The following is a 13,850-nucleotide window of genomic DNA, read 5'->3' on the forward strand; positions in this document are numbered from 1 at the left end:
CGGGAAGTATCTCTCTTGTCTCTGGAAATATGCTGCTGTGACTCCAGAAACAGCTGTATTCTAACGGAGACTGGCATGCAGAGGATGCCACAGGTTCTGTGCTGCTGAAAGCCTGCTATTGCACCCAGCATGTCGGTAACGGAAGTGTGGCTATTACATAAACTCTAGCCATGTATCCGAAATGTGTAAGCTTCCACCTTCTGTCTCCCCCGCTCACCCCCCCAGTAGGGCTTCGGCTGCGCTTGGGGAAAGGAGTGCCTTCAGGGTGACTCCTGTGCATGAACCGTCCCGCGACACGCACAGTGAACAGACACCAGTACTAGGCATCAGACCGGGCACGGCCACCTCCAGTGCTGATGACACGTAGTTTACCTCCTAGTAGAACAAAAGTGCCTCGTCTTTACCCTGTGCGCGTGAGCTAGCCTGCGGCCGCAGGGACCCAGGGTAAAACGCACCTTGCATAGCAGTGAAGACAAGGCCCACGGCTCGGCTTCCCCGAGGAGCTGAAAAGTGCAGGCTCTGGAGCGGTGCATTCGGCGCACGTTACCTGTTCCGTCGTGTGGGTGTCCCTGGGGCCAGCAGAGGGACTGGCGACCTTGCAACAGGTGCTTGTGGGCAGGAGGAGGGCTGCAGAGCCTGCGCAAGTGGAGGCTTTGGGGAGTGCTATGTGAAAAAGGGGGTGGGGTCTGTTAAGGCTTCCAGGAGGAAATCCCAGTGGTGTGAGGAGCGCGCATGCAGCACGAGGCACTAGGGAAGGCAGATTGTGTCTGAACCTAGATCCTGCATCTCGCGGAGAATCCTAGAAGGGTCAGGGTTGGGAGGGACCTCGGGAGTCACCGAGTCCAAACCCAGCTAACCCATTCCAGCCAGGAATGATTTGCCAAGCCAGGCCTTCCCCTCGCTGCATCCAAAGGAGGTGGAGTTTGGATGGCTGGCAGCGCCGTCAATCCCCAGTCATTAAACAAGGGGGTAGGAAGAGGGGGAAGGTGTCCGTTATGCCCCCTGGCTGTACCGCACGGGATGTCGAGAACCGCAGGGCATCCGTCCACTGCGCCACTGCTCGCTAGGGTCTGCCCTCAGCCCTGACGCTGGCTTGCGGTGCGGCTGCCTTGAGATCAGAGATGAGTCTTCTAAGTGGCTGTGGCTTGGAGCTGCTGCTGCTGTCCAGCGGTGAGTGACAAGCTCCGTTTCACACCACGTGTGTTTCTTGTCTTTCAGAGTCGCAACAAATTTAGTGAGGCGCCTTTGTGAGCGAGGTAAGGCCAGCGAGGGGCACTTGCTGCGCGGTGTAAGTTGCACTCGGGGCCCTAACTGCTGCTTGGTGTCTGCCTGCGCGCACCTGTCTGCTGATGTGCTGCAAGCGCAGCTCTACCATGCGCTCCTGCAGCATGCTCTGACGCGGGCGCCTCCCAAACCGCGCCACGAGGGCTCTAAGGCGGTGGTGGTGCAGACCATGGCGTCCACGGGAGCTCTGCACTCTGCTGGGTGGCTCTATTGTCAAAAACTTCTATTTGGATGAGAACTTCCCCGTCCTCTGGCTGGATGGAGGGTTTGGGTTTGGCAGCTCTCTCGAGGGCTGAATTAGCGTAGACACCCCGTCCAGCACTTTCTGGCATTCACCACAGCCCTTCGACGTGACCTCCTGCCGCACACGCTCGCCATAGCTCAGTGGCTCCGGGGGTGAGGCCCACGGAGCTATTTTACATCCCAGAAATGGGCCGAGAGGAGAATATTGCCTTCCTTGCTGAGTGTTCCCTGCCTTGTACACCTACAGCGCCCCAGTGCTTTACCAGGCTGTGCTGTGCCCTCCTCTTTCAGAAACTCCTCCGGACGCCCTGATCCTGGAATCCCCCTTTACTAACATACGCGAAGAAGCAAGGAGCCATCCGTTTTCAGTGGCAAGTACAAACTGTCGGTTTCATTCCCTTGGGAGTGCAGTCCCAGCAGTTCACTTATTTAACAGTGCTTGGCGGGCTATGCTAGCATGTGTCTGAGCGAGCTCTGTAACCGCCCCCCCCACACCCAGCGACTGCCAGCCTTTGTTCTTGAACAGCTGGAGGTGCAGGGCTTCTGCAGAGCTGGAGAACCATTAGCATGCTTGGCATCTGGCGCAAGGGAAGGCAAGTGGGGCGTGAAAAGTGTAAATGCGGGGGGTGAGTCGGAGCACGTTGGCGTGTCAGTGCAGAATGTGGCCCCCACCCCCGGCTCGGCGCACTCCCAGTGCAGAGCGGGGGTGTGCAGCTGCTGGTCGGAAGAGGCTTGGAGGCGAATCAGATACAGCCCGGGTAGACCCGGGATCATCACCGTGCCTTTCCAGTACCGCCCTCGCAGCGCTGAGGCAGTGAAGGCGGGCGAGAAGCTGTGCCAAGACATGAGCGTGGCCCAGACTGTCAGATGAGTCCGTCTCCCTGAGGCATGGAGCGAATGCAGACCAGCGGGCACCTGCCCAGCAGTGTGGTGCACTCCTCAGCCAGGAGGGCATGTCCGTTAGCTGCACACCTGGGTGAGGGCTGGAGTGAAGTGAATCCCAAACCTCGTGGTCACTAGGCACGTGTGGCGCGGAACCAAGCCTGCCCGGCACAGCGGGGCAACAGCTCTCGGCATCATTGCTTGCCAAAGGCTCTCCTGAGGCTTGGTGGCTGGGTGGGCCGCCTTCTCGTCATAGCCACTTCCCTGCAGCCAGACTCCTGCTGTCCGGGCTGCTGGCGAAGTTGCTCTGACCCATGCAGCTCCCAGACCCGTGCAGCAAACCCGTAGGCCAGGGGTCAGCCGGCTTTCCGAAGTGGCATGCCAAGATGTAACCCTCCGGCCTGGGCCGTGCCACTCCTGTGCGGGGCCCCATGGACCCCGGGTCAACGCAAACCTTTCCGCAGATTGCCAGTTGCTAATGGAAACTCCCTGTTCATTACACGATTACGCCCCAGCCATTCTGCTGGTGCTGCAGCTGGGGAGAACGGGTTAATTTAAATTCAACCAATAAAGTGTTTTAAAGCTTCAGAGGAGTAGCCGAGTTAGTCTGTAACTAGAAAAATAAAATAAAATAAAGTCTGGTAATAGCACCCTAAAGACTAGCAAACCACGGGGAGTGGATCGGGAGCTTTGTGCCCAGGAAGCTCATGATCCCATCTCCGTGTTTGGTTCGTCTTTAAGGTGCTGCTAGACTAGTTGTTGTTTGTGTTTGTTTAAAATGAAGTTTGATAAACTAAGTAAAATACTGTGCCCAGCGCAAGAGGGTTCAAAGGGTTTTGTTTTTGTTTTAATTCATGGCAGGAGTGAGGAGCCTTTTTTGGGTCGGGGGTCACTGACCCCCAGAGAAATCAGTTGGGGACCACGCAAGTGAGAAGCAAAAAATCTCCTCTCCAAACCCCCAACCCTCACTGATGTGGCCCCCAACTGACCCCTCACTCTTCTGCATCCAGCCCCCACGGGGCAGGGGAAGGGACGGGAGGACTGAGGTCCAGGGCTTCCCATAGGCCGGATTTACTTTTCTGAGGTTCCACAGTTAGTGGATTTTGTGGACCCCCCTTAGGCTGTGGGGCTCAGTGTGCGGACAGGGCTGCCAGCGAGTGGGATGGGGCAGGAGGGGTGAGGAGGGCAGGGCCTGGAAGGGAGTTTGGCGGCAGGAGAGGGCGTGGGGTGGGGGTACGAGAGGGAGCTTGGGGGAGTAACACAGCAAAGGGGAGAATGCAGCCAAATAGCTGGTTGGGGAGGAGGCAAAGAAGTGGGGAGTAAAGGAAAGTGCAGCTTCTGCCAAGTAAAATTGTATCCCTTTCGCTCCGCGCCCCCCCCCCCACCTTCCCTCTGTTCTGGCCGCACGCATGCGCCCCCTCCCCCCCCGGCAGGGCAGCAGCACTGGGACTTGCAAACCCCCCCCCACCCCCCCACAGCATCTCTGGGGCGGAGTCTCTTCCCGCCCAGCCATTTGTTGCCGGCTGCGGCTCTGGGACTGCCCAGAGCTGGCTCCAGCCCGGCCGGGCGCAGCAGGGTGTGGGGGAAGGGGCTCGCTCCCCTCGAGCTGTGTGGGGGGTCAGGAGCGTGGCGCAGCCTGGGCCTTGGGGCACCAGGTGTGACTGGCTTGTAGCTGAGAGGGGAGTTAACCCCAGCCTCTCCTGCCCCCCACCCCCGCAGGAAGCCAGGGCTGTTGCTCCAGCCCACGCGCCCCGCTGCAAGGGGGGAAGGGCGGGGCTGAGCTGCTGACCCGTGTGCCAGGGGTTGCCCACCTCTGCTGTCAGCCGTGTCACTGGCCACGCTGTGTGGGTGGAGCAGCAGGTGAGTATCTGAGGACTCTAGGAGACCTGGGCTGTAAAATCACCCAGGACTCTCGCGCTCAGGGTCGGCAGCAGTGCCTGGAGTCTGGCTAGCGGGGCTGTTCAGTGTGCCGCTCTCACTGCGGAGGCTAGCTGGCTGGGCGGCAGAATGGGGCTATTGGGTGCTCACAGGCTTTTCCCCTACAGATATATAGATACTTCCCTGGGTTCGACTGGTTCTTCCTCGACACCATCACAATGAGTGGAATTAAATTCGCCAATGATGAGAAGTAAGTGGTGACGCTTGCCTGTCGTCTGAGCCGTGAGCCCTTTCCGTGACGTTCTCCTCGATGGCTGCCTGGCGCAACTCCAGTGCCGTGGGAATAAGCCCCAAAGTGCAGCGTCCCTTTTGCTTGGCTGAAGCATTTAGAACATGCTTAAGGAGGTTCAGCAGCCCCAGCTGTCCTTGGTGTGTCTCTCCCCAGCAACTCCAACACGCAACTCTGTCCTTTTTCATTTTTGTAATGCACTTAATCCTATCCTAGGGGCTGTTAAAACCAACCATTTCTCCCTTGCACAGGAAAGAACCGAGCTGACTGGCTACTCAGACTACGTGAAAGCGAGAGGCTCTGCAGATGTCTAGAAATGCTACTTTTTTGTGATTGGTTTCTTTCAAACATGCTCTAGTTCCGTGGTCCCCAACACGGCACCCGCGGGAGAATGTATGTGCGCCCGCGCCGGCGTTTTAAAACTACTCACATTCGCCCCGGCTTAGAGCGGGGTCGGCAGCCTGGGGCCCGCGAGGGAGCCCGACGCGAGGCTTTAGAGGCTTGAGCCCCGCCCCCACCGCAGCAGGCAGCCCGCGCAGGCGCTTCGGTAGCCGGCGCAAACCCCACGCTGGTCGGGTCCGGCTGCGAGGCAGCAACAGCCCCCCTTCCTCCCCCATGCAAAACAGCCGCGGCGGGGCCCTTTGTGGCGCAGGAGCTGCGAGCCGGCAGGGGAGGGTCCCTCATGGCCGCTTCTGCCCCCCCGCACAAGCCCATTGGCCGGACCTGGACAGGGGCAGCTGTGGGAACCCACCAATCCCCAAGCACAGGGCCAGGCAGCTCCTGTGGGAGAAACAGGAGAGCAGCGCGTCTCGCTGGTAAGTGTCCGGCCCCCCAGCTACTCCCACTCCGATAGCTTCACCCACAGAACTCTCCTCCCAGACCCTGCACCCCAAACCCCTGCCCTGAGGGGCAATCCAAACCCCTGGCCTGACACCCCCCCAGTAAAATGTCTGGTATTTTCAGTTTCTCAGCTGGAAACCACTTGGGACGTTCTTCCCCTGCCATGTGGAAATTTGTGTGAAATTTAAAGGGGCATGTTTTTTGGGGGGGGGGGGGTGCTTTTTTTGCTCAACATTTGGACATCCCTCCTTTTTATTAATGCAGAATTTTGTTTAAAAATGAATTGCAATATAATTAAAATAAAAATTATCCAACTAAATTAAGTTTCTATCAAATTTACCCAATTCACATTTAACATGAAAATAACCTTCAATTTCACATTGACGCCTTTTTTTGTGGGCGCCCGCCACACTCTCCTGAAAACATGAATGTGCTATTGGCCACACAAAGGTTGGGGACCACTGCTCTAGTTGGTATGTTGACTGAAACTGTCCTAGTGGGCAAGGCAGGCAGCTGGCGATTGGGCTGTTACGCAGGGACGCAGTCTGGCTGTCACAGCACTAATGCAGCTTTGCACTTCTGCAGCATCTGCCAGCAAGGAATCTAAGCGCTTCACGAACTGTAATGAATGAAACCTCTCAGCATGTCCAGAGAGCAGGATCATGGTGCCTGTCTAAGGTCACACGTGAATCTGCCACGGATTTCAATAGAATCCAGGTCATCTGTCTTAGCCGCTAGACTGTTTTCCAAATGCACAGTGGCTCCTCTTAGAAACGCAAACAAGAAACCCGCCTTGTATTGACCCTTACTGTGGAGAGATGCGCCCCCTGGTCACTTTGTAATCAGCAGATTGATTCTCCCGTGATCTTACCATTTTTTGCTTAGATCATATTAATTGGTGTCTAGGTAACTGCTTTACCACAGTCTGAAATGCAGTAAATCAGTGTGGGAATTTTGTCACACGCGCTTCCCTGGAAATCCCACCCAATAGAATCACAAAACTTGGTGATCGAGAGACTCAAGGATACAATGTCCCCTCATAAACGCTTTCCGATTCCAAAGTGCAGAGGAATTGGAGTGTTTCATTGCACACTGAGTTCGCTCTCGATTGTTTTTAAAATAAGCTCCATAGCAATCCGCTATGCTGCATTATCTTTTGCCAGCTTTGCGGAATATGATGGGATTTATTTATTAGCGGGGTTTGTTTGAGAAGAGCGACAATAAGCCAAAGAGAATTGGCTCCATTTGCATTTGAAGGGACGAGCGGTGAATTTGATGAAGCTAGTGATTTTGATTGTGAGTGTTGCTTAATGATGCTAAAATTGTTCGTCAAAGGGCCAGGGACAGACTGTCATAGAAGCGAGGTAGAAGAGAACTGCTTGTTTGTAGAAAGGCAATATATTAGAAACAACAGGCACTCAAAGCCTCTCCGTCAAAAATATAACCAAATCGTGCTGAGGGATTGAGTCTGGAATTTTAATTTTTCTTTTATGGCTAGTGACAAATTTTCCCTTTTGCAGCGTGAAATACATTTCCTGCTCGTTGCTTATTCTTCATGCTGAAGATGACCCTGTTGTACCATTTCATCTCGGAAAGAAGGTGCGTTTCTTTAGCCAGCATAACAGATCTGCTTCAAGTTGGCCATTTGATAGGAGAGAATTGTGTGTCTTAAAGAATTACCCAAACAAACCATTCTGTTCTAGTCAGAGAAAGGTAGCAATGCGATGATAAAAACTAGCAGCTTTAATAAGGACTGATGTGTACAAAGTGTGTGGTACTGAAGGGATCTGATGTTTAATACATTGGCTGCTAAATCTTGTGTATATTGAAACAAGCCCTCCAGGTATCTGGTATTTGCTGTGGGAAAGAGCTGTGAAAAATGTATCAGTCTATAAAAAATAAAATAATTGTGGAAGAAATTAGGGAGAGTATGTTATGGTTACACTAGCCCAAGAATGAAAGAGTCAGCAGAGACTGACCGAATATGCCTTAGATTTCTGGACGCAAGGGTTCAAACACTATTCCATAAATCTATTTTAAATGAGGTCGCTGTAACCGAACTATACCAGGCAGATCTTACCTAAATAGAAACTTAATTTCAACAGCTCTTTACCAAGGTACTGCTCCATTCGTCAGTGGAAGGCAATGGAGCCTGTTCTCTGGTTATAATTAATCCCATTGCCACTGTGCTTTGGGATTTCTTTGTGGGCACCAGTTACAATGTTTATAATTCATACAGGTTATTAGTGGGGGCCAACTCATCTTGTTTAGGACGTCAGGCTGATTTCAGCAGTTAGTTACATAATAGCTCTCCTACCAAAGCTTCGTTTTGTCCAACTGAATCTACTAACTGTCCTTTGTGAATTAGAATTAGTGCATGGAAAGTTCCTGCATCATCCATTAGATTAGAACAAGCGGTGCGCATGTGTGGGTGGGGGGTGTCAGACACAACTAGGTAACAGGAGTTCTGAGAGGAAATTCGAAGAGAGCCTCAGTTACAAACACTTTAGGAACCTTAGTAGCTCTGACTAAAATGTGATGGTGGTTCTTTCAAAAGTTTACAATTGAACATTGACTTAATACAGTTTTGAAACTTTCCTGTGCAGAAGAAAACTGCTGCTTTTAACCATCTTAATTTGAATGAAACAAATACAAGAGTTTTTTTTCCTTGTCAAATACTTTTTAAACTTTCCCTTTATTTTTAGTATTTTGTTTAGCACAATACTGTATTGTGTGTGCGCATTTTTGTTTGTCTGCTGCCTGATTCCAAAGCAATTGTGTAGTTGATTGACCAGTTTGTAACTCTGAGGTTCTCTATTTTAAAACAGGTTGTAGATACATACCCCTTTGTGCATCTGTTCTGGACTCTTCCCTAATACTGCTGATTTTTTTTTTTTTTTTTTTCATTCAAACCCCGCACCCCCAATTGCTAGTGGATGCTGTATTCATTTTTATCTTCCACCAAAATCTGTCTGCCCCAGCCCATGGGTGTGGGATGGTGTGCACTGAATGACTGTGTAAAGATCACTGTGTGCAGACTATAAGTGTATTTTTAGCTAGCTAGTACTATAGCACAATTTTGAAATGTTGTGATTTGTACCTTCCCTGTTTTATTCTTTCTACAGCTGTATAACATAGCTGCACCATCTCGGAGTTTCCGTGACTACAAAGTACAGTTTGTTCCGTTTCACAGAGACCTAGGCTACAGGCATAAGTACATCTACAGGAGTCCAGAGCTACCTCGGATCCTGCGGTAATGAGCAGGGGCGTGTTGCATGAGTTAAATCAACATCAGGACTGATGGGGCACAGGGAGCAAGTGGACAGAGCTTGTTAGATTAGAGCTGCTCTAGGAAGACCAAGGCAACAGTATCAGAACACACACAAAATCTGCTTCCCCTCTCCCCCCCATCCAAGTTTTCTTATGCAGGCCGTCTCCACTTTGACACCACCACAGTTGTCTTATGGACCTTTTCCCAAACTCTCCCGGTAGTAAAGGGGCTACACAAATAGACTTGAAAAGAACTTCAGCATTTTCTCTGGAACGGGTGAAGTATTTCAGATCTCCTGCTCAGTTGTTGATTGCATTTGCAGAGTTAGGGCAGCCGTGTGTCCACACATGGGGCTTCTAGGGTTGCCAGGTGTCCAGTATTTTCGCCTCCTGTCCAGTACAAAAATTCAGAAAATACCGGACACCTGAAATATCCGGTACTTTCTGGTTTTTCGCTGGCCAGGAGGCGAAAATCCCGGGCTGTCCAGCTCAATACAGAGGCAGCCTGGAACTCTAGTGCTTACTGGGTTGCGCAGAGGAGCTGTCCGGCCCTGTGCATGGAGGCAAGATGGTGGGTGGCTGCTGGCAGCCTGTTAGGGCCAAAAAGCCTCACCACACGTTTCTTAAAGGGGCTGCGCTTTTTTGTTTTGTTTTGTTTTGCATAACTCTCAGGGTCCTTCTTTTTTTTTGGGGGGGGGGGGGTATTTTTTCTGAAACCATCTGGCAACCCTAGGGGCTTCCACAGGAGTACCAGGATTTCTTTGCCTGTTAGCTGGCTGGCGTGAGCCCACTGGCTAGATCCCCGAGTTGTTCAGCTAGATCCCAAGCAACCTCTGCGACACTTCTGGCTCAAATGCCCGTATTCGACCTTTGGAAAGCAGCATCCTCGTCCTCCTTTTGTGTTTGCCTCCCACCACGCGCCCTCTCTGGTTTGTGTGGATGGGTGACCCTCCAGCCCCTGTTCAGAGACTCAGGTGGGGCTGCTTGTGAGTCCCTACAGCAGTGGAGTGGAGGTGTGCTGTTACTGGAAGGGTTGGAACAGGCTCCTCTCCTTTCCAGCGCTGTTGCTTTCTGAGAGGTTGCACACGTCTGTTCTACAGCCTGCTCCCCTCCCCTCTCGTCAGTGTGGCCGCAGGAAGGGACTGAGGGGTCAGGGCAGCTAGGCCCTTTCTGCCTGCACGTGGTGAGCGAGGCAACGGGGGAAACTCTGATGACTGTGCAGCACCCAAACTCCTACGTGCAATGGGCAGATGCCACGTCTCAGAGAGCAGCTGTCACGGAGAGGTCGGGCTCCATTTTCCCCTTGAAATGCCAGAGAATAGGGGATTTAAGATGGCATCTCTGTGGGGCTGAGCCTAGCTCCCTCCGGAGGGTTGGGTGTCTCACTGGGCAATCAGCCGCCCAGCGCCCCAGGGCGAGCGTGGCCCTGCAGAACTCTCCAGGAGGCTTTACCAGCAGGTAAGATCGTACAGAGCAGGGTAGCGGCTCTTATCAGACCTTGGGGATTCCTCTTTGCATTAATGCATGGGAGGCCGGCTCCCTCTGAAGCCCATGGAGAGGGAGAGCGTAGCACAGGCAGTGCACTGTTAGCTCTACAGGGCGGCAGGGCTAGCAGCCAGCAGGGAAGCCCTGCCGGAGGCCTGGGTACAAACTTAGGCAGCTGGCCTGTGCTGCTGCTCTGCTGCCCCGTCTGCACTGCTGCTGTTCTCCAGGCCGGCCAGCCTGACGCCCGGAGCCGGCCTGTGCTGCCAGGGGGATGTCAAGATGTAACTGACAGTTCGACTCACCGACAAGCTGGACTTTTCAGTTCATGTGTTGACTACGCGCACGTTCTCCTTCCAGGATCAGAGGCAGCAAGGGGGGAGGGAGTGGGAACTGGCTTTAAAGATCCGCCTGCACCCCCTGCGCTGCTGCCTCTGATAGAGAGGCAGGAGTGTGGAGGGGGGGAGCAGCTTTCAAGCAGGCTCCCTGTGTGTGCTGGGCCATGGACCTGCCTGCCCCCAGTTCCCTCTTGGCTGCCTCCTACAGAGGCAGTGGGGGTGAGGTGGGCAGGAACTGGTGCTGGGGGAAGCCAGCTTAAAAGCCAGTTCTCTACAGCACCAGCTCCGTGTTGTCCCCTGCTACCTCCCCACACCCCGCAGGGAGCACAAACCGCCTCTGTCCATGGTGAGCCTGAGCCCGCTGCAGGCAGAGGGTGATTTGGGGAAGCAGTCCCTGTTCGCGGGGGGTCCGAGCTCCTGGGGCCAGAGGCTGCTCCGCCATCCTGTAGCAGAGGCAGCAGGCAGATGGTCTGCACCAGGAGCTGGTTTCTAAACCGGCTCCCCTTGTGGACCAGCTCCGCCTGGCACCGCGCTGGCTGCCCCACCGGGACCATCAAACGGTCGTGTAACCGCTAAAGTTCCAGGCGCCTACAGGAGTGTTCAGTTACCTGGTAGCTACCATCCCCTCCCCCACAGCACAGGCAGGCTCCTGGGTTGGAGCAGGCTGACTGACGAGGCAGGAGGGGCTTGGCTTTGGGAAGAGACGGCCTCAGTGGCACTGATGCGCCAAGTTCTCTGGCCGGGTGGGTTTGTCACGGTCCGTGTCCTGCTTTCTCTCCTAGGGAGTTCCTGGGCAAACCCCAACATGCCCAGCGCCACTGACTGGCTGTCGGCACAGGAGGCGCTTTCTGTTGTGTGTCTGGGTCAGTCTGCCATTCGTTAGCGCCTGGCACTGCTGGGCTGGGAATCCCGTCACTTGTCCTGCTGCGCAGCCGTGGAAGCCAGATAATTGAAGCGGAAGTTAGCTGGCTTCTGTATTCACATGGACAGAAAACACCACCCGCGTGCCCCAAGACAAGACAAGCAGCCGCGGAACGGAAAGGGCAGGCGTTCCTACAACCGTGGATCGGGACAAGTGGCGCGTCTGTTCCCTTCCTGAGCAGCGTAGCCGTTTGGAACACGAGGACTGTGCTTTACCCACAAGGAGGTGGCTACAGCTCGATACGCTGCAGCTGCCTGCTGCCAGTTCCAGGGTGTGTCCTTTCTAGAAATCAGTGTTCAGCCCATCGTCCTCTCTCGGTAGCTTCCAGCAGGAAGGTGCTGGAGACCACAGGGAGCAGTGCTGTTTCACTGGGATCCTCGTTGGCAGGCCGTTGGCGGGCGCTGCGGCAGGGCGAGGTACTTGCCAGAAACACACTTGCAAATAAAGGATGTTTTCAAAGAAGACGCAATTATTTAACGAGGGGGATGCTGCAACATTTCCATTCTCCTGCCACGGCCGGCTTTGAGTAGCATTCCTGCATCCTGTTAGGCATGCACAGCTCTGCCTTCCCGCGTACCTGTGGGAGGACTCCTGCTACCTTGCATGACTCCAGCAACGGGGCTTTGGCTTTGTTTTGGGGAAAGCTTGTTTGTTTTTGTCTGAATTTCCCCCTCACGTGGGCCGAGGACATGAGGAGTTTGTTTAAACGCAGAAAGGCTGGCGCTGTCTTCCGTTCTCCTGTAAGCCTAGTGAGAGACAGTCACTTTCTCGGGGGTGAGAGGCCAGACAGAGTCTTTAAGAAACTTGTTTTCCTCCCCAAACACTCCCAGGCACATTGTAGCCCCGCTGTCAGGTGCAAAGGGCGAGGGGAACTTTCTGCAGCTCTGGCTGCTAAAACCACGCAGCGATGCAGTTACTAATGCAAATAAAGCCTGGGTCTGGGTCTCCTTTCCACACCAGCCTCTTCCAGCTGTGGAGCACACCCTGTTCTCCAACCCTGAGTCCATCTTCTCGCCTGCCCTGGCAGCGTGGCCAGCCACGGCGGGTTCCAACCATGGGGCTGGCGACTGGTGGCTCCCCCTCCACCGGCTCAGGGGAGGGCTCCGTGTCTGGTGAGTGACGCGCAGCTCTGGGTTGAAAAATGAGCTGCTGCCTGTGCATCCCTGGAGCATGACCCTGCGAGAGGCACGTGCCAGCTGTCGCTGTGCTGCTGCACCTCCCCTGCCCACCCCGTCTACCAGAACACACGCCCACGCCTTCCATGCCTGTGCCCACCTGGCTGAGTACACACCCCTCCTGCCCCTACCCCCCGCTGGCATTGCTGGTGGGCTCAGGTCAAGAGTAGCTGGAGCACCCAGTGAGATGGGGCAAGTACTCTGGCCTTGTTTGAGCTGCCCTCGTTCCCTACAGCACACGTGTAGCTTAGTTCCTCGTGTTCAGCAGTGACCTTTGCATGCCAGAGGGGCCTGTTCCCTGATGCAGCTGCCTAATGGAGTAACGTAACCAGCTCAGCAGGCCTCCCGGGCAGCTCAGGCTCCAAATAGTCACAAAGCAGCTATCGATTGTCTATGGTGGCCTGGCCACACCAAGGCTTTGACCCCTAACACTTGTGAGCTGACTGACACTTCCGTTCTGGTGTAGGCACTAATCTTCCTTGCACTGACTGGGCAGAAACACACTCTGGCTCGCTGCCACTCCGTCACACGCTCCAGCGCGTGCTGCTGCTCTCCCCGGCTCCCGGAAAGTCCACGCTGACCTGAATATGTCCAGACTCTCCCCACGTAACCAAGGTTAGATTCCAAAGCGTGAGCCGGGGCGGCTGTTCCAACACCCGTGCCGGTTGATGAGGCCAGTAATGTGCATTGAGATTGAAATGTTTAAAGTGTCTAGCTCGAATAAAGTGATTGACCAGATCTCCCTGCTCGCGGCTCGTTTTTCAGGCTCAAGCTAAGTTTGAAGTGGACTTTAGTACGTGCGTTAGTCACAACCCTGGGGTCCATCCAGCTTCCAAGCAAAGCCGGGACATCTCTGGGCTACACGGGGGCCCCCAGTGTTCTCGGCCTCGGAAGGTTCTCAGCGTTCAGGTTGTGGTGGAGACTTAGCAGAAGTGAGGCAACCCCCATGTAAGTCGGTTTAACAAGGTGAACCCACCAAGGCGAGGGCTGCTGTCAAGTACCAGTTAGTGCTCCTGCCTCCAATCCGAACGGGCCAGCCACGGGCGCTCAAGGGAGATCTGGGCGTGCGGTCCGTCCCTGGGGCCAGTGAGGCGCACTGGGCTGTGCTGAGGGCCATGGGGTGCAGGGATTGCGAGCAGCACTGTGACTCCTCAGTGCATGTGCAGCCATAGTTCATGTACCACTGCCTGGGGGTTCACTCCCCATCCCTTGCTCCCCTGGTTCTGTGGGTCTGCCCCTGGGAAGGG

At 54.5% G+C, this 13,850-nt stretch overlaps 1 protein-coding gene across 2 annotated transcripts in view; it reads left to right on the plus strand.

The window, feature by feature from the left end:
* ABHD12 (abhydrolase domain containing 12, lysophospholipase) overlaps positions 1–13,341 on the plus strand; it is a 56,547-nt gene extending 43,206 nt beyond the window's left edge. For both annotated transcript variants that reach the window (XM_075925857.1, XM_075925858.1), the window contains exons 8-13: positions 1,219–1,256; positions 1,819–1,898; positions 4,455–4,537; positions 6,937–7,015; positions 8,542–8,669; positions 11,289–13,341. In XM_075925857.1, the coding sequence (XP_075781972.1) occupies positions 1,219–1,256; positions 1,819–1,898; positions 4,455–4,537; positions 6,937–7,015; positions 8,542–8,669; positions 11,289–11,328 (448 nt within the window). In that variant the 3' untranslated portion in view covers positions 11,329–13,341. The remainder of the gene's footprint in view (positions 1–1,218; positions 1,257–1,818; positions 1,899–4,454; positions 4,538–6,936; positions 7,016–8,541; positions 8,670–11,288) is intronic.
* The last annotated feature ends 509 nt before the right edge of the window (positions 13,342–13,850 follow it).

This window comes from Pelodiscus sinensis, chromosome 3 (genome assembly GCF_049634645.1).
Source record: "Pelodiscus sinensis isolate JC-2024 chromosome 3, ASM4963464v1, whole genome shotgun sequence".
NCBI classification, from domain to species: domain Eukaryota; kingdom Metazoa; phylum Chordata; order Testudines; family Trionychidae; genus Pelodiscus; species Pelodiscus sinensis.